At 36.8% G+C, this 18,415-nt stretch overlaps 1 protein-coding gene across 1 annotated transcript in view; it reads left to right on the top strand.

Annotated features, from left to right (window-relative positions):
* The window catches only part of Dmtf1 (cyclin D binding myb like transcription factor 1), a 42,137-nt gene that overhangs the window by 11,025 nt on the left and 12,697 nt on the right, over positions 1 to 18,415 (top strand). Inside the window, exons 4-9 of the mRNA XM_051152067.1 lie at positions 289 to 411; positions 7,778 to 7,872; positions 11,577 to 11,691; positions 12,599 to 12,675; positions 16,996 to 17,153; positions 18,361 to 18,393. Of these exons, the coding sequence (XP_051008024.1) occupies positions 289 to 411; positions 7,778 to 7,872; positions 11,577 to 11,691; positions 12,599 to 12,675; positions 16,996 to 17,153; positions 18,361 to 18,393 (601 nt within the window). The remainder of the gene's footprint in view (positions 1 to 288; positions 412 to 7,777; positions 7,873 to 11,576; positions 11,692 to 12,598; positions 12,676 to 16,995; positions 17,154 to 18,360; positions 18,394 to 18,415) is intronic.

Below are 18,415 nucleotides of genomic sequence, written 5' to 3'. Positions count from 1 at the left end.
TCTTTGCATGTGAGATCTTTGGAAAACCAAGCTTAGTTAAAGGTGCCACTTTTGCCCGTCATAGTTCTTGTTATAAGAACAAGAGCTGGGTACTACTGTAAGTGAGGAGAAAGCGATGACTTGAGTCCTTGTTGTGTAGCTGGGTGAACTTGGGAGCAAATGGATGGAAGGGTGTTTTTAATGGATAAGAAAATTGCTGCAGAGATTTGATGTACTAGGTTGAGGTTTGCATAATCAATTCGAGTTTTTGAGCATTTTTTGTTTTGTTTATTTTCCCCTTTCCATTAGATCCTGATGAAGTAGGCTCAGAAGACAGTACTGAACCTCCACATAAGAGGCTTTGTTTGTCCCCGGAGGATGATCAGAGCGCTGATGACTCCGCTCCTTGCATATCAGTTGTTGCACTCCCACGTAAGTCTGTTAAGGCGTATCTAGGGAGACGCTGCTTTTTTCTACTTAGTCAAAAAAAAAAAAAAAATGTTTTAACACTAATGCTTAATGAGTGTTTATTGTGTGCTAAGCACAACTCTAATGCCTTTGCATATTTATCCAATCTTTTTAATATTTCTTTACTCTTGATCTGCTGTGGTGGGCTTTGTAGTGAGTCTTTTAAAGGAACATTTTGCTGCTTATTGTGTCCTATGTGTACTGACACTTTGCTCGTTTTTCTGAATGGATATGTGTGCGTCCCTGCTTATACTTCTTCATCAGGAGGATCAGGCTTTTAAACCCACCCTTCCCCATGCTGTGCAGTAGGTATGATTATTATTCATACATGGAAATGAAGAAAATGGAGCCCGGAGAGACTGCGTATGCACTTTCCCAGGGAGTCTAGTTCTTCTAGCACATGCTTTAAAAGCCTTGTGTTGCTCTGAATGGAAGGTAGGTCGAGGCCTAGTTTGCTTACCCCAATCAGGGTTTTAGTATGTTTAGAGTCTCATAGCCCCTAGAGTACGCTAGATTCCAGAAAAGACAGAACATTTCAAATGGAATGCCATGGGCAGAGGCATACGAGAACAACATTAGGTCATGTTTTTTATTTGCTCAGTAAAGAATAAGGAATCTTGTTCCTATTAGATGCCTTCATCTGTGGGGATAGAAATGAGCCACACGGCTGTTGATGGTACTGTCAACATAAGTAGACTTTTGCCATTGTTTAGAATTCTGGTTTTACACACAAACTATCAGATGAAATCACATCATCTAGTCAGTGAAATTAAGACTAGATGTTTAGCATGGAGAATGGGTCTTAGCAAGTAGTATGCACAGAGCTAATTACTTCTCAAATAGAACAGAAGCCATTTTATCTCAGTTTATTGTGCATTAAACTGTTAAGGCTAGTATTTTCAAATATAACATATCTGCCTAAAATTTTGAACTACATGAAGTTTCTTTCTGTTGATCCTTGTTTTTAAATGCTTCTTACTGTGTCTTTGTCGTGATGACTTTAAAACTTAGTTGGCTTATCTATACAGATATAATCCTATATGGATACTTTATAAGCCAGAGCTTTTGAAGAATTCTTTGGGGCTAAATTATGACTAGTTAGTTGATTATTTAAAATGCTTTGTTCATTATCATAGGTCCAGACTGTACTAGTCTGTACTGTTAAATCCTTGTCTCTATCACCTAATAAATATGTGGAGATGTTAATACTAACATTTGTGTGGTATGCAGTTTGCCTATTACACATGGAACATAATTTGAAGACTAATAGAAGTCTGGGCTCTGAGTAAATGTTTTCCACATTTGTAAAAATTGTTGACAGAATCAACTTAGAAGTTTCTCGTTAAGAAACAAAGTAATAAAAATAAAAGCTATAGTAAAGGTACAAAGTTTGACCACTCAGCCCTTGGCTTTGATGAGCAGCCTAGCTGCCTGTCCTAAGAAGCTGGGCCACAAAAGCTGCCAGCTAGTCCTACCTACTCACCCGCCGCCCCAAGAAGCAAGTAGGTCGACCTTGCAGCTTTGTTAAGGTAACTATATGTGTCATTTGTATACACCAATGGGCATTCTTTTCCCTGTGGCCACCAGAGCAGCCTCTTCACATAGTCATCCGGCACTAGTGAGCACTCTGCCACACCACCAGGTATATGTTGAACCTGGAAGAGACCATAATGGCTTCATCATAGTTGAGTGCATCAGCACACAGAAACTGACAGGAGCACATGGTGCCTAGATCCACTTGCAAACCACGTGCTAAATGCTGCATGCATCTTCACAGGTAGGATAACCCCGTTCCTACTCTGGTCTAGGCCACTGAGTCACCCATAGGTATTACAAGCATGGTTCAGCTGCAGAGATTACATGAACACTTCTAAGTACTGCACCTCCCTGGAGTCAAAGCCAAAGCAGCCTGCCCAACTAACACCTTAGGGCATGTCTCCAAGAAAACAAACCTTCTACTACCTATAAAATTAGTAGAATCAACATAATGTACAGATTTGCACATTTCAATATATATGGGGACAAAGACATGAAAAATAAGGCAAGGTAACATTACTGTCAAACGAGCACAGCCGAAGGTAGTTCAAAGAAAAGGAAATAAGCCAGCTGCCTTTCAAAAGTTAATAGTTTAAATAGTAACTATAATTCAGTAAGACACACAAGAATACAAAAAGTTCAATGAAATTAGGAAAATACCTTTTGTTCTAAATAAAAAAATTCAGCAAAGGTATACATTATAAAAATATACAAACGAGCCGGGCATGTTGGCAAATACCTTTAATCCCAGCACTGAGGAGGCAGAGACAGGTGGATCTTTGTGAGTTTGAGGCCAGCCTGTTCTACAAAGTGAGTCCACATCAGCCAGGGCTCTGTTACTAAGAGAAACCCTGTCTTAAAAAACAAACAAACAGAAAACCACAAAGTTTAGAGCTGAAGAACTTAGTAAATGAAAATTTAAGATAGTAGAGCTTTAACTAGATGAAGCAGAGGAAGAACCTCTGAATCCACATTTCTGAGCTCGAAGTTAGAGTGAGTAGAACTAACTCAGACTAAAAAAATCTGTAAGACACAAACAAATGATGATATGATGAGTATTGTATAGTAGAAGGGAAAGGGACACAGAACATGTATTCAGGAAGATAGCCGTTGAACATTTTTCAAGTCTTGAATGAATATATACATCCAGGCCCTAGAAACCCAGAGACCTCCTAAATTATTCATTCAAGATGGGTCCTTTCCTGCTGGGCTGTGGTAGCACTCAGAAGGCAGAGGCCAGCTCAGTCTACAGAAGGAGTTACGGGACAGCCCTGGCTACACAGAGAGCAACTCCTGTCGCAAAAAACAAAATCCGAAAGGAAGGTAGGTAGGTTTAGTCAGTCCTCTTTGACTGGCTCAAAACAAAAAAAAAAAAAGTGCCAACATTCAGGAGATCATCTTCTCTAAACTACCAGCAGACTGCTAAGCAGAAACCTGGAAAGGAATGAGATGCATTCAAAGTTGTAAATATAAATAAATAAATAAATAAATGGACGGATAAATAAGCTCAATAGCAACATAAAGTACTCAGAAAAGTACTAGTATTCAAAATAGAAAATACCTTTCCAAGATGAGCAAAACTAGAGAACTACTGCTGTCAGGCCATACCAGCTTTATAATACTAAGGCTCCTAAACTAGAACCAAAATAACGACTCAAAAAACAAAACAAACCCTATAATTAGATATCACCAATAGAAACATACAAGCTATCCAAGAGGGAGAAGGGAAACTAATAGAGACAAAGCAAACTCTAAATTTAACAAAATAAAATATATGTTCGCAATACTAATGCTAAATATAAATGGATTAAATTTCACCATAAATATTTAGTAGGCAAATGGATTTAAGGGCAGAAATCTCAAGACATTAACAAGGACACATTGTAGACCAAAAGTCAAGGACTGTAAAAAATAAATGAAAAGCATCAGGAAGTTATTGTTTAAAGGCAAAGTCCATTTTATTTTTAGATAAGGGACAACAAAGGTGAGCCTAATTATAAGGGATCAGTTGAACAAGGTGGAATAACAGTTGCAAACATGTGTACACCCCCAGCAGTGGAACACCTGTTACGTAAAGCAAATGCTGCCATAAAGAGAGAAGTTTACTGCATAAAATAATGGTTGAGGGTGCCAGTTTCCTCTTTGATCTCTGAAAAGTCAGACAGAAAATCAACAAGGACACATTGGCATTAAACTATTCTATAAATCAAATGCCCTAACAGACTTTATATATCATTTCATTCAGTAGTGAAACTACATACTGTCTAAAGTACAAGGAACATGCATGCATCAGGCCACATTCTAACACATTCAAAAAAACACATTCTAACAAATTTGAAAATGTGGCTATCAGATCACCATGTGAATGAAGTTAGAAATCAACATGCCGTCGAACAATTAATGAGTTAACAAAGGAACAATCTAAAACATGTCTTGAAACTTGCTAAGAACATAGCATGCCCAGGCCCACGGGATAAAGGATGTTAAGAGAGAAGTTAATGGGCTACATTGAAGAAAGATTCACATGCCCAGGTGGTATACTCAGGTACTTAGCAAAACAAAGATAAATCAAACCCAAAATCATAAAGGAAGACATAACAAGTACCAGATCAGATAGAAACAAACTGGATCCTAAAAAGACAATATAAAAAGCTCAGTTGAGCAGCTAATTTGTGAAAGCATGCATCTAAGTTGAATTGATAAATTATTAAGTTAACCAGAAAAGAGACTCAAAAACAGACCAAATGAGAAAGTATAATTGAAAGAACAGAAATACTAAGAATTAAAGATACCTATGTTTCCAAATGTCTCTATGCCAATAAATGGGGAAACCTCCAAATGAGTAAGCTTTGTGGACACATACACCAAAATTGAAGCATGTAGACAGAAAATTTGAACAGACCAATAGTAGGTAAGAGATAGCTCACCTCACACCAAGCAGAATGACTAATTAAAGTGGTGACAACAGCACAGGTAAAGAAGGGCTCTTGCACACTGTTGGTGGAACTGTAAGCCATCCTGGAAAGCAGTGTGAAGGTGGTTCTTGGAGTAGAATTGATAGGTGATCAATCTATCAGGAGATGCCTTCATTTCACATTCTCATGATTATAGCACTGTTCTCAGTAGCCAGGGTGTGGCATCAACATGGGTGTCTACCCAGAGATGAAAGAAATGTAGTGCTCGGACACTGTGAAATATTAATACAGACATAAAAGAATCAAGTGCTGCATTTAAAGCAGCAGCATGTCTTGGGTGAGGTAAGCAGGTACAGGAAGCTGATGATTGATTTATGGAGGAAGGGAGTAAAATGATGGTTGCTGTGGTTAGTTAGGAAGGGTGGGAGTGGTGGAGGAGGCTGAGTAAAAGGTACCAGGATGCAGTTACTTGGAAGGGCGTGGACTGTAGTGCTCTATGATGAAGTATACTGGTGTTCTCTGCAGAGAAGTGGCTACTTAGAGACAAAAGCTGGGCTTGCGAACATGAAATGCTACATTTCACACTAAATAAAGCATTACTTGCTAGACTTTATGCAGATGAATTAGTATTGAACAGGTCTATTAACTAGAAACTTGGGTTTTATATACTTTAAGCTGATGATAAAATTCTCTCATTTTAGTCATTCTAGCTCACTTTGTGGTAACCTGCCAGTGCACTTATGCCATTTCTTACTCATGGTGTCATGTTAATTACCGGTTGGTTTGGTGATTTTTTTTGAGACTCCAGTCACTTACCCTTTTGTTCTCCATTTGCTTCTCCCATTTCCGCTCGTGGACCGCTTGTTACTGGTATGTGTTTGTGACCTGTCAGCCTTGTTTCCTACTATTGCTTCTTTCCACACAGTCCCTCTGTGGTGCTGCAGTCATCCTCCGTCCTGGACCCACTGGTCTTCTCACTGTTTGGTCTGCACTGTGTCCTTCCTTTTCTCCTTACCCAGTTGCAGTTTTGTGATTAATAATATTTACTGTCTTGCAATTACCTTCAGATACCTTTTCTTCTTTCCTTTCATTGTTCTTTGGTAAAACTATAACCCTGTGTAAATTGTCTTTTGCCAGTGTGTGCTTAACACAACTATTGAGTAACCTTAGAGAAAGGCAAGGTGAACAATTGGACTTGATTCTGATCATCAGGGTATGTCACACCAGACGTACTCATATTCTTTCTTCCACTCTGAGATCACTGTCATATGTCCCAAAAATCTGACACCACCATCTTTCTGTTTCAGAGAAAATTTACTGTATACCAAGAAAATACACTGTACATCCCATTGTCGCGTCTGTCTTTGCCTGTCTATGTATTCTAGTCTTCACCCTAGCTAGCTAAAGCTTGCTTTTCCGTTTCCCAGCTCCACTCAAGGATGTTGTTGCAGCTGTTGGGTTTGTCTTCTGAACCACTAGTTGCTCATTCTCTGTGTGGGTGATTCCCATTAGTGTTGAGCACATGTTGTTCTGTAAACTAAAGCTCTGAAGCCATTTTTGGCCACTGTTCAGTCACCTGTCCTTGCCTCCATGTCTTCTTCTTATTTTTAACATACTCCAGAGTTTTATCCTTGACCAAAACTTGTTTCTAGGTCTCTAGAGATCTTGTGCTAAATCTAGTATTCTTTCTTTCTCCCCCTTTTTCCTGTCAGTTTTGCCACTGGCTTCTAGAAACCCCTTTCTGCGATTTTCTTTCTGTCCATCTTTTAGGTTGCCTTGTGCACATCATACCAACCTCTAAATGTGGAACATCCAGGACTCAGACTCAGCTCTTAGAGTGCCTCTTCTGTTCTTACTCATGGCTTAGGTGATCTAATTTGTGTTTTCTCTCTGATGATGGCCCCACGTATTTTAGCCAGACTTGTTTTAGAAGTGCTTGATGCAGTAGAGCCTCCTTCAGACTTTTCCTGAATTCTTGATGTATAGTAGATGTCTCAGGTATATATTTGAAAGTGACTTCCTAAAAATTCACAAATACTTCATAGTAATCTATTCTAGTTGATCAGATTTTAAAAAGAAAGGGGGAAACACCTGCCATCTTTGTCTTTTCAATTTCTCACACATCTAGTTTGTCTTCAAATCATACTGGCTCATCACCAACATACATTCACAGTTTGCACTATTGATGCTTCCACCTAGTCCAAACCACCGGCCTTTCTTTCATTACATCTTCAGCCTCTCTTACTACTCTCACTCTAGCTCCTCTGCCGTTGAGATTGTTTTCCTCACAGCCACTAGAGCAGTCCTATTGACGTGAGAGTGAGCTTATAGCATCTGTCTGCTTACAGTCATCCAGTGCTTTTTTGTCGCAGAGTTGAAGTTATCATCTTAGCTGCGGCTTATAAGGTTTTACAAAGTCCTCTTCTGTTCTTCCCTCATCTGCTGTAGCAACAGTGAGTCTGATTATACTTGTGCCATTCTAAGTGTGCCCTGTCACAAAGCCTTTGTGCTTGTCTTTCCTTAAAGTGCCTTCCAGAAGACACCTGCAAGACTAGCTTCCTTCCTTTGCCCCAAGCCACCCTAGCCCTTACTGAAAACTTCACTCCTTCACTCCACCTCATTACTTTTTCTGCTTTATTTTGTTCTTGGCTTACATGAGTGTCACCCAACACAGTATCTTATTCATTACTACACTATAAGCCCCATGAAAGGAGTTTTCTTTCTGGTATTCATGTCTATTGAGCAAATTAATGTGCACTAAAATGAATGGTAAGAAGCGTGTTAGGAAGTTAGATGCTCACATTTTCCTCATGGGTTTCTGTTAGGGTTATTAGAGTCTATGATTATTATTGTGGAGATGAATCATTATTTTCTTCAAGTTTCAGAAAATGATCAGAGCTTTGAGGTGACCATGACGGCAACCACAGAGGTGGCAGACGATGACCTTTCTGAGGGAACTGTGACGCAAATTCAGGTATAGTATATCTTTTAAACTGGCTTCAGTTAGAAGCATGGTTATTATACGCAGCTTAAGTAATATATGATAAAGATATACTTTGACAACATAGTGACAATGAAACTAACATAAGACCTGTCATTCAGGTTTCCATCCCCACATGTAGTAAGCAAACATAGATTCTTAATATTTGTTACCTGTTGAGTGGTTCGTGGCTGTTGGAATAGGAAATAATGGGTATGCATTAATCTCTGTCTAGAGATCTTGTTTGAGCTGTTAATAGCAGTGATTATGGTAGTACAGTTTCATCTGGTGATTGCAGAACATTTTCTCATGTGTTGTGAGGTTGGCCAGGCCTTATTGTTCGTAATGTGGACTTCTTTCTCTTGTCTGAATCTAAAATGTATATGTATTCTAAATGTATGTCTTCCTGATTGTGCCTTTTGCTTTTAGTTAGCTTATTCTTTTATTTCATGTCTTCTCTTAATAAAGTAGTATTTTTGAGTTAGAAATATCTGAACATTTTTATGAAGCATCACAGTGGCCTTTCACTTAAGTAAGAGTTTCAGGTTGATATGTACTATCAAGAACTGGGAACACCTCAGAAGTGTGCTCTGTTTCAAAGGGCAGGATTTTTTTCAGTTCTCCTAAAGCAGTAGAAAAATGCTTTCTTCAGAATGGAGCTTGTCAAATTACTCTGTAGTTTTTTTAGTTTAAATTTCTTATGAACTTTATTGTAAAAAGTCTTGCAAATAAGATAAACATCACAGACCAAAGGTAACCAGACTCACAGTCTGTACATTTTATGAACTTCTGTATAGCTGGAATAGCCATTCTGAACCTGTGAGGTTCACATTAGATTTTATACTTTTACTATCAAAGATTTTTATGTACTTATCTACCACCAAAAGCAAAATATTTATATCAGAATGAGAATAAGAAACTAGCTTTATATCCTCTTTTATAACTCATTTCATTACTTGCATTCAGTCTTTCCTCATTCCCTTATATTCAGCCTTTCTTACTCTCTTTTCTATGTTATGCTTTACACACTTGTATGTTCATTTACATATATTATTGGCTAGATTCTGCATATGAAGGAGAACCTGCAGTTTTCTTCCTGAGATTATATATCTCACTTGATGTACATCTATTTTCCTCCTAATTTTCTTATTTCATTTTCTTTAGAGCTGAATAGTATTCTATTTTATAAAAGTTCACTAGGTAGTTCTATTTCAATTGATGCTGAAAGGTATTTGACAAAGTCCAACAGGCCTTCATGATATAAAGGTCTGAAGACTTTAGGAATATACTTAAAATGAATATACCTATAAAAAAAAGAAAGAAAGAAAAAGGCTATATAGAACAGACCTATAGCCAATCTTACCTTAAATGGAGATAAACTGATATCATTTCCTCTGAAGTCAAGAAGGAAAGAGACAAGGATATGTACTCTCTCTGTTATACCAGAGAGTGCTTTAAGTTTCAGCTATTAGGCAAAACAAAAACATAAAGGATAAAAGTAGGAAGGGAAGATACCAAACTATTCTCACATGAATTGTTTACTTAAAAGACCGTGTTGAGTGGACTATACCTAACCAAAGGCAAAAGACTTCTACAACAAACAATCTAAGTTACTGGGAAAAGGAAACTACTAAAGAAACTAGACAATGGAAAGTCGGTCTATGTTTCTGTATTGACAAAACTAATCCTATGAAAGTGGCTATACTACCAGAATCAATTCATAGAATTGATGTCATTTTTCACAAGGTTATAAAAAAATACATTCCAGGAAGAAATGGTTGTTGTCAGCATACATTTAAAGAAAAAGACAAGCACACTAAGTAAAACCTGGGTAGTTTTAAGATTTCTGTATAAAGTAGTATAAAATCGGGCAAAATATTGCAGAACTTAATACATGTTGAGAATGCATTAGTAATCTTCAGACTCTTCCTGTACTTAGTAAACCCATTGTTACTAACAGTGTTGAAAGTTCTTGCTACCACTTATTTGTTCCCCTGGTAGTCATTTACAGTGACTTAGTAGTTTTACTTCTTCATCAGGAAAGTTCAAGCTACACCATATTAACTGCCCCAAGAAAGCACTTAATCCATATGGCAGACATAGTCCTGAAATTCATAGAGTGGGTTCATGTAAGAGGTTTTGGTTTTTGTGTTCCTTACTGACCTCAAATTAGCAGACAGTTCTTTTCCCTCAGTCTCACACGCTGGGATTGCAGGCATGAGCAATTCTTAGAACTAGGCATTTTATGTGTTTAGATCTTTTGATAGGTATTTCACTAATGTATAAAACCTATATTGGATCTTATAGAGTTATGATTGCCTTTGATGATATCTATTCTATCATAATTCTCAGCTTTATAAAACTTCCTTTTAGTCTTTTTTTAAAACAGATTTATTTATTTATTTACTTATTTATTTATCTATTTATTTATTATTACGAATACAATGTTCTACCTGAATGTACACCTGCAGGCCAGAAGAACGCATCAGATCATATCACAGATGGTTTTCAGCCACCATATTGATGCTGGGAATTGAACTCATGACCTCTGGAAGAGTAGTCAGTGCTCTTAACTGCTGAGCCATCCCTCCGTCAACCCCTCCCCCACCCCCTTTTAGTCTTAAAAATTTGTAAATGTATGTATGGCACAAGTTAAAACTGTTAAGACTTGTTATACTTGTTCCATTAGTTCCTCACATATTCATATATGTGTATATATAAACATATATAAATATACTTGTTTGTCTATGTGTGTATACATGTATGCATGCTATAGCATGCATGTCAAAATCAAAAGACAATTTGCAGAAGTGGACTCTTTCCACAGTGTAGTTTCTGAGAATTGAGGTCAGCGAGTTTGATGACAAACAACCTTCTGCCATCACATTTCTATCACAGTTCTTTGAGAGGAGCATACACTAAGGGTGTGAATCATCTTCACAAGCTAACACAAAATTATCAGTACGTAATGCACACAGTGATTTTGCAGTAATTTCTTTTAATTTAGTCTGATAATCCTTTATAAAGAAATTAGACCAGGTAAGAGGAAATCATAGCCAGTCATAACAGCCAAGAATAGGAGATCTCTTTATCCTATCTGAAAAAAAAAAATCATACAGAAAAGCTCATTTTGCATACAAAAATACTCTAAAGACTTTGGAATATGTTTTTTCATTTGATTGGTTGTCTTTGTTTTTTGAGAGAGGATCTCACTATGCAACTAATTCTGGCTGTCCTGGAACTCACTGTGTAGAACAGGCTGGCTTTGGACTCATCCACCTGCCTCTGCCTCTGACCCTGACTCCTAAGTGCTGTGATTAAAGGCTTGCACCACTGCACCCAGCTTGGACTATCTCGTTATCAGTTTTTGAAACAGGATCTCACATTATAGCTCAGGCTGGCAAACTCAAGTCCTGCTTCAGCTTCCCATATTATAGGTATGTGCCACAGCACCCAGCTTCCTATAATGATTTAAGTAATGCAGTATTGGCCCAAATTATAAAAGAGTATGCACACAAAAGTGAATAATTATGTTAGACTTTTATAGTTCCTAGCATCAACAAAGGTGACTCAACTTGGATATTAATTAAATCAAGCTCCCTCAACCCCCTTCTTCTCTCTCTCTCTCTCTCTCTCTCTCTCTCTCTCTCTCTCTCTCTCTCTCTCTCTCTCTCTTTCTCTCTCTCTCTCTCTCAAAGATTTTACAGAATGATCAACTAGATGAAATATCTCCATTGGGTACTGAGGAAGTTTCAGCAGTTAGCCAAGCATGGTTTACAACTAAAGAAGATAAGGATTCTCTCACTAACAAAGGTAAGGCCGACTGAAGTTTGGGTTCTAATACCAGAAGCCATGGGTCTAGAAAGGCTTGTTGTCAAGATTCTGAATTGGGGACTTCATTGGTGAGACAGAGTAATGTAATCTTTCTAATGGTTTAAATGTTAGCCTGAATGATTCCAGAATGCCCTTTGTTTTACAATAACTATAATCTTTCTATTTCTGAAACAGAGTTAGTTTTGTATTGCTTTTTTTTTTTTTTTTTTTTTTTTTGTTTTTGTATTGCTATTTTTTTAACACATATATCATAGTGGTTAAAAAACAGGACAGTTACTGCTCATAAGAGGAGAAAGTCAGTCAGTCTTTGGATTGAAAATCCCTAAGAAGCTTAAAGTGGGATAGCACTTGCCCTATGCTACTCACCAGCATAGCTGGGGAATGCTGTTATCAAAAACCAAAGAACTGTGGAGTGCATCTAAGGAAAGGACCCAGAGACACATGAATAATCTCAACTGCTATACTGAATACTCAACAATCCATTCACTTGGGAGCCAGTTTATTATTTTTTTTCTTGGCCCCAGAATCTTTAGTACTTGTGGGGTTTTGTTGTTGTTGTTGTTTTTGGTGGTGGTGGTGGGTTTTTTTGGGGGGGTTGTCTGTAAAAATAATTTTGAATGAAAAATCTTTTTTGAATATGATTTGACTCTTTTTTCCTTTGTCTGAGAAATTTACACTTCTGAAAGAGAACTAGTACTTTAAAAATCATCTGTCGTAACTGTTACACCTGAGGACATTTCAGATGAATGACAAACTAGATTACCCCAGTTCTATTCCCAGTGGCAATTTTGGCACAGAGGAAATCTATCGTACTTTATTTCTCTCAAAGGGTAATAGTTTGTGTAGTAGTTCTTTAAATTACAGTGTATTAATATTTCTTTCAAAGGACATAAATGGAAGCAAGGGATGTGGTCCAAGGAAGAGATCGGTATTCTGATGAACAACATCGAGCGCTATTTGAAGGTATCCCGAGATTCGGTTTTCATGTCTCAGGAGTTGGTGGCATTTAATGTGACTATTATAAATGTCTCACTGGTTTTCATGACAGAAGATTGATGCCTTAATAATTTTGAGTTCTGTGATTATAGTATTACATTTTTAAACAATTTGAATTTTAACCATAAAACAGCTTTAGTTACTAGCTGAAATTTAGACAAAAATCTAAATAACCTTCTCAATTTGTTAAGCCCTTATTTTCAGATAGCCATTTTTTCAGGGCTTGTCCACACCCTGGGGTTGGTACCTTCTTTTAACTTAGAACATGGTAGTTGCATTGCTTTTTAAAATAACCACACTTAAGTTCATTTGCATAGGCTGTTTGTTTCTTGCAGCTAAATTCCTGTAAATGTAGAACTTTTGAGGAGTCACTGGAGACAAGAATCTTCTCACTAGGGAGGAAAAAAAGAAAACAACCATGAGGAATATTTGCAAGGTTTTCAAATGCAAAGCGCTCATGCAGTGGTGTGCATGAGTTACACCTTAAGAATGCAGGGAGGAATTGTTCTCAGCATTGGAACAATGAAGCAAAAAAAGAATCTGATTTGTTTTTTGACACGAGGTTTTACTGTGTAGCCTGCATTGGCCTGGAGTATATAGCCCTGCCTGGCTTTGAACTTGTGGCAATCCTCCTTCTTCAGCCTTTGTGGTACTGTGATTACAGGCAGTTTTTCTGTGTGCCAAGGTGTGAGCTGAGTCTTGAAAGGGTACGAACTAAGAGTGGGCAGAATACAGTAAACACTACATAAATGTTGAGTGGCAAGGGATCACAGACCCACAGTACTCACAGTGTAACATTAACCCTTTCAATGGAAACAGTCAAATCCAAGTCAAGTGATCAAAACTTTATTGTACAGAAATGGGAAGTAATAAAGCTTTAAAGAGAAGCTGAGAGTTAAGTGGTAGATTGGTGGTGGATGTCGATATTCTCACTACAGAATCCTTTCTAGAGCCTTGCTGCCTTACCCTTGAGGTGGAGTTAGGTTAGGATGTTTGAAATGTAGATTTTTAAAATTCATTTTATATTTTCTTATTTTTATTTTTTATTTAATTAATTTATTCAGATTACATCTCAGTTGTTATCCCATCCCTTGTATCCTCCTGTTCCTCCCTCACACTTTAACCCTGTTCCCCTCCTCTAGGTCTATGACTGAGGGGGACCTCCTCCCCCATTATATGGTCATACGCTATCAGGTCTCATCTTGGTAGCCTGCTTATTCTTTCTCTGAGTGCCACCAGGCCTCCCCACCTCAGGGAAGTGGTCAAATATGGGACACCAGAGTTCATGTCAGAGTCAGTCCCCGCTCTCCACTCAACTGTGGAGGATGTCTTGTCCGTTGGCTAGATCTGAGAAGGGGTTCGATGTTTACTGCAAGTATTGTCCTTGCTTGGTGTGGTAGTTTGAGCAGAAGCCCTGGGCCCAGATCCGTCTGTCATGATGTTCTTGTAGGTTTCCAGGTCCCTCTGGATCGTTTTTTCCCCCATTCTCCCATGTAGCTCTTTAGCATTGCTTGGGATAGCAGGTTATATTCACTCTTTATTTAGCTGTTATCATTGTTTATATAAATACATTGTTGCCCACCACATCTATATTCCTAAGCTGAATTCTAACTGCAGATTTCCTAAGGAAAGCTTTGTAAACTGTAAAAGAGCTTTTAAAAAAATCTTTCATTCTTTATAAGTTGTCTACAGATGATGAATGGAAGTGCTTTCTCAAAGTCTATTTTGAAGAAACAGTAACAACAGTAAATTAAAAGTTATGCACTGGCCACTCACATACACTGAAAGTGAAGCTGAGGGTTGCTATAAGGCAGTGATAAATGTTTGCCTGGTGGGAGGTGGCATGGGCTACCAGAAAATGCTGAGACAATCTCCAAAGACCCTTCTACTTTAGTGATCCTGACGGATTTAAGATCTGTCAGTAGACTGGGTGAGAGTGGCAGGAACTCAAACTGGCAGGGGAAAGCATACTCTGTGTAGAGTCCTAGTGAGGAGATACTAAGGAGGAGCTGAAATAACTTGAAACAGTGTTAATTTTAAATCATCTGGAGAATAATGACAGGATTGATAAGAATAGGCAGTGTTGAAAAGCTGTGTCAGTCTTGGGAGGGGAAAGATAATATGTTGTTTTCAATACTTATTGTGTGGTGCTCTCAGAAAAATGCTAAATGTCAGACAGTCTATATATGGATTGGGCAAAATGATAAATGAAAGTAACTGTCACAAGCAGAAGTGAGAAGGGCAAACATGCTTGGTTCTCACTGTCCCACAGTGCCAAGCACATAGGTGCTCACTAAGTCCTGGGTTTAATTGCCTGCAGTGCTGAAACTCTATGAGTAAATGTTAGAAAAGATTCTAAACGTTTTAGAAGATCTATCTATGCCACTGTAATTTTACCTGGTTTTGACAGTAACGTAAAAAGAAGCTACTTTATAAGGTATTTTTTGTGAGTTTTGTTTTTGTTTTTTTTGTTGTTGCTGTTGTTGTTGCTTTTTGGTTTTTTTGGTAGCTATATTCTACTGGCTTGGCTAGCTGTTTCACTGAACAAATATGTCTCAGGTTGCTCATTACACAGGAAATGCCTATTTTTATTCTTTAGGTTTATGCTGTTGATTTTCAAGTAAAATAATTTTAGATGCTTATTGACCATTGTATTTATTTTTAATTTTCTCTGTTTTGCTATGGGTTTTGCTTTGTTTTCTGCTAGATGTTCATAATACATGGTTTATGTTAAGAATTTGTAGGTTGTTCATTAAAAATAGCTTGTCAAAATTTAGGGCCTATCTTTTCTTTCTCTTAATAATTACTTTAAAATTTTAATTTTAGTATCAGTTTTTCATTTTTTTTACTTTGATTTGCATGTTTGTGTAAGATAACATCTCATATGTATGAAATTTCTTAATGTATGAAATGTCTTTTTTATTGTCCTGTTCACATTTTATACTTTTGCAATTAGTTGTAATTTTGAAGTAGGGCTTCTTCTTCTTTTTTTTTTTTTTTAATGTATGGATAACAATTGCCCCACCCTGTGTATGATGTGGGGTTCTCTTTCCCACTGTTCTCTAGCCTGTCTTTTTCTTACGCCCTGTACCGGTACAATGCTAGCTTAGATACTAATGCCTGGCAAGGCATTGCCCTTCATAACTGGCTTAGCTCTCTTCTCTTAAAAACCTACAGTTTGCAGGAATGAAATCATTTATATTGGAATTATACTGACTCTGTATAAGAATTAATAGTTTTTAAAATTGTATGTTCTCCATGACTTTTCTAAGCTTTGTATAGAAATGAAAATGTCTATTGATTGATTGATTTTTATATTTGGCAGTTTGATACAGTGCTTTGTTGTTGTTTTTCCTCCAAAAAATTTTAGCTATCTATATGCATAACACTCTCTATAAATAATTATTTTCAAGTATGTATTTCTGGTATGTTGTTTTATTAGATAAGCAGCTAACCCTGATTCAGCACAAGTTTTTTATCTTTTATGAGTATTTTCTCTATATTTTGAAATTTGACATGTTTTCTGTAAATGTGCTGATATGAGTCATCAGAGTAATGATTGTTTTGAAACTCACAGAAGCTTCTCCTGCTGGGGTAGACTTCTGTCAATGTTTTAATTTTCTTATCCATCTCTGAGTTTAGGACACTAATATAGTAGAATTTCAGAGTAAGCTTTATACCTGGCCTCAAAATTAGTTTATGAATATTTTGTCATTTTGTTTTGTTACTGAGGTTATGCTAGCCCAATAAAACCAGAAGTTATCGCCACCGTTATCTTCTCTTGAATATTCGTAGTGTTTGTTGATAATATCACTTGGACCTGACACTATAATTATGGAAAGATAAATAGAACTCAATTTTTTTTTTTTTAATTATCTGGTTTGTGTCTATTAGATTTTCTATCTGTTTCAGAATCCATGTTGGTAAGTTGGCTGTTTTTAGGAGTTTGATCATTTGATTTATTCTTTCAGAGAACCAATTTTTAAACTTAGCCTTCAGTTTATTTGATTGCTGGTGATTAATTGTGCTTTGTTTTTTATTTTTTACAATTTTTAAGTGAGTTACACAGAAATTGAGTTATATGAATTCGATAGTTTATTTTTGTGCCTTTAATTATCACTTGAATAATTATTGCAACATTTTTAAGTTTATATGTGATTTATTAGCAGTAGAGTCTTTCTCTGAATGTCATTGTTGACCTCTAACATTAAAACTAGTTTAAAAGCATAGATTATCCACATTCATTCTATCAGAAATCCCTAAATCAAAGAAATGTAACCCATTTAGGCTCGCGGAATAAAAGATGCTACAGAAATCATCTTTGAGATGTCAAAAGACGAAAGAAAAGACTTCTACAGGACGATAGCGTGGGGGCTGAACCGGCCTTTGTTTGCAGTTTATAGAAGAGTTCTGCGCATGTATGATGACAGGAACCACGTGGGAAAGTATGAAGGCTTGGGATGCTGCGTGCTTTCATGTAACCAATGGGGATGGCTAAGGACTGTCGTTCTCTAGAGTTAACCCCTCAAGTGGAAGCATCTGTGAATCATTACTGACATTTTAGCCTAAACGGCTTAGTTATGTGGTGAAACCTCGTAACTTTTTTAGGAATTAAAATCTGAATTACCTTACATAGGTTAAACTTGATTGAATTGACTATGTCAGAATTTGTTTTGTAGAAGGTAAATATTGGGGTGGTTAAAGATGTAGGAAGTATTAAAAGAGTATTAAAAGAGCTCATTGACAGTATTGGTTTCCTGTTTGATTTGGAAATGTAGTATACTAGGTTAGTGACTTCATTTTTTTTTTTTAAATAAAACCAGAGTAGAAAAGAACTTTGCTAATAATACGAATAGATTTCTGCGGAAGGTGGCATTTATGGAAAGACGTCAGGATTGTTCAATGGAATTATTCTGTAGTATTGCCAATGCTTTCATCTCTGGAATTTTAGGTGGCATAATATGGCCTGATAGACCCGGCACCATCAAGCTCCCAATCCTGGTTTTCCTCTGTTCCATCAGCAAGCTGCCAATAAGAACACATTTGAAACCTTTCAGGAATCAGTTTATGTGTTAAGGTGGTGGGGAAAAAGGATTTTTTTTTTTTTTTTTTTTTTTGGCTCAAGAATGAGTGACTTGGCTAACTTTTCAAAAACCTTCACGTAGTACAACTGGTTACAAAGTTGTAAAGCCTTCTATAGTTTTTAAATAAAAATTTTAATGCATTGGCTGTGTGAATATAAAGTAAAAGATTGTTAGAGTATCTGTACATGGGTAGAGAAAATAATAATTTTTTCTCTTTACCTATCATGTGCTATTATCCCCAAGTCTATTGGAGCACTTGTAATTTCAGAGACTTAACTTTGCAATAAAGGAACATCTAGGCAGGTAGATGTTTTAACTGTTGGATTTCCATAGAGAAAAGGATATAGTGTATATGTGTATTATAGCTAAAAGTAATTACTAGGGTGTTTTCTTTTAAGAATGTAGAAGCATTTATTTTAACTCTTAAAAACTCCCTTTAAAATGTTTTACAAATATTATTTTATATGGCTTTGTGGCCTAATGTTCAGGCCTCTAAATAAAATTGATTTTGGTAATGTTAAACATTCTGTATTTAATTGATTTCTTTTCCACTGTTCTGAATTTCTAGATATACTCCTGAAGAAATTGAGAAACTCAAGGAGTAAGTTTCAATTTTTTTTTTC

The sequence above is a fragment of the Acomys russatus genome, chromosome 10 (assembly GCF_903995435.1).
Source record: "Acomys russatus chromosome 10, mAcoRus1.1, whole genome shotgun sequence".
Lineage (NCBI taxonomy): Eukaryota > Metazoa > Chordata > Mammalia > Rodentia > Muridae > Acomys > Acomys russatus.
This window is presented reverse-complemented; position numbering and strand designations above follow the sequence as displayed.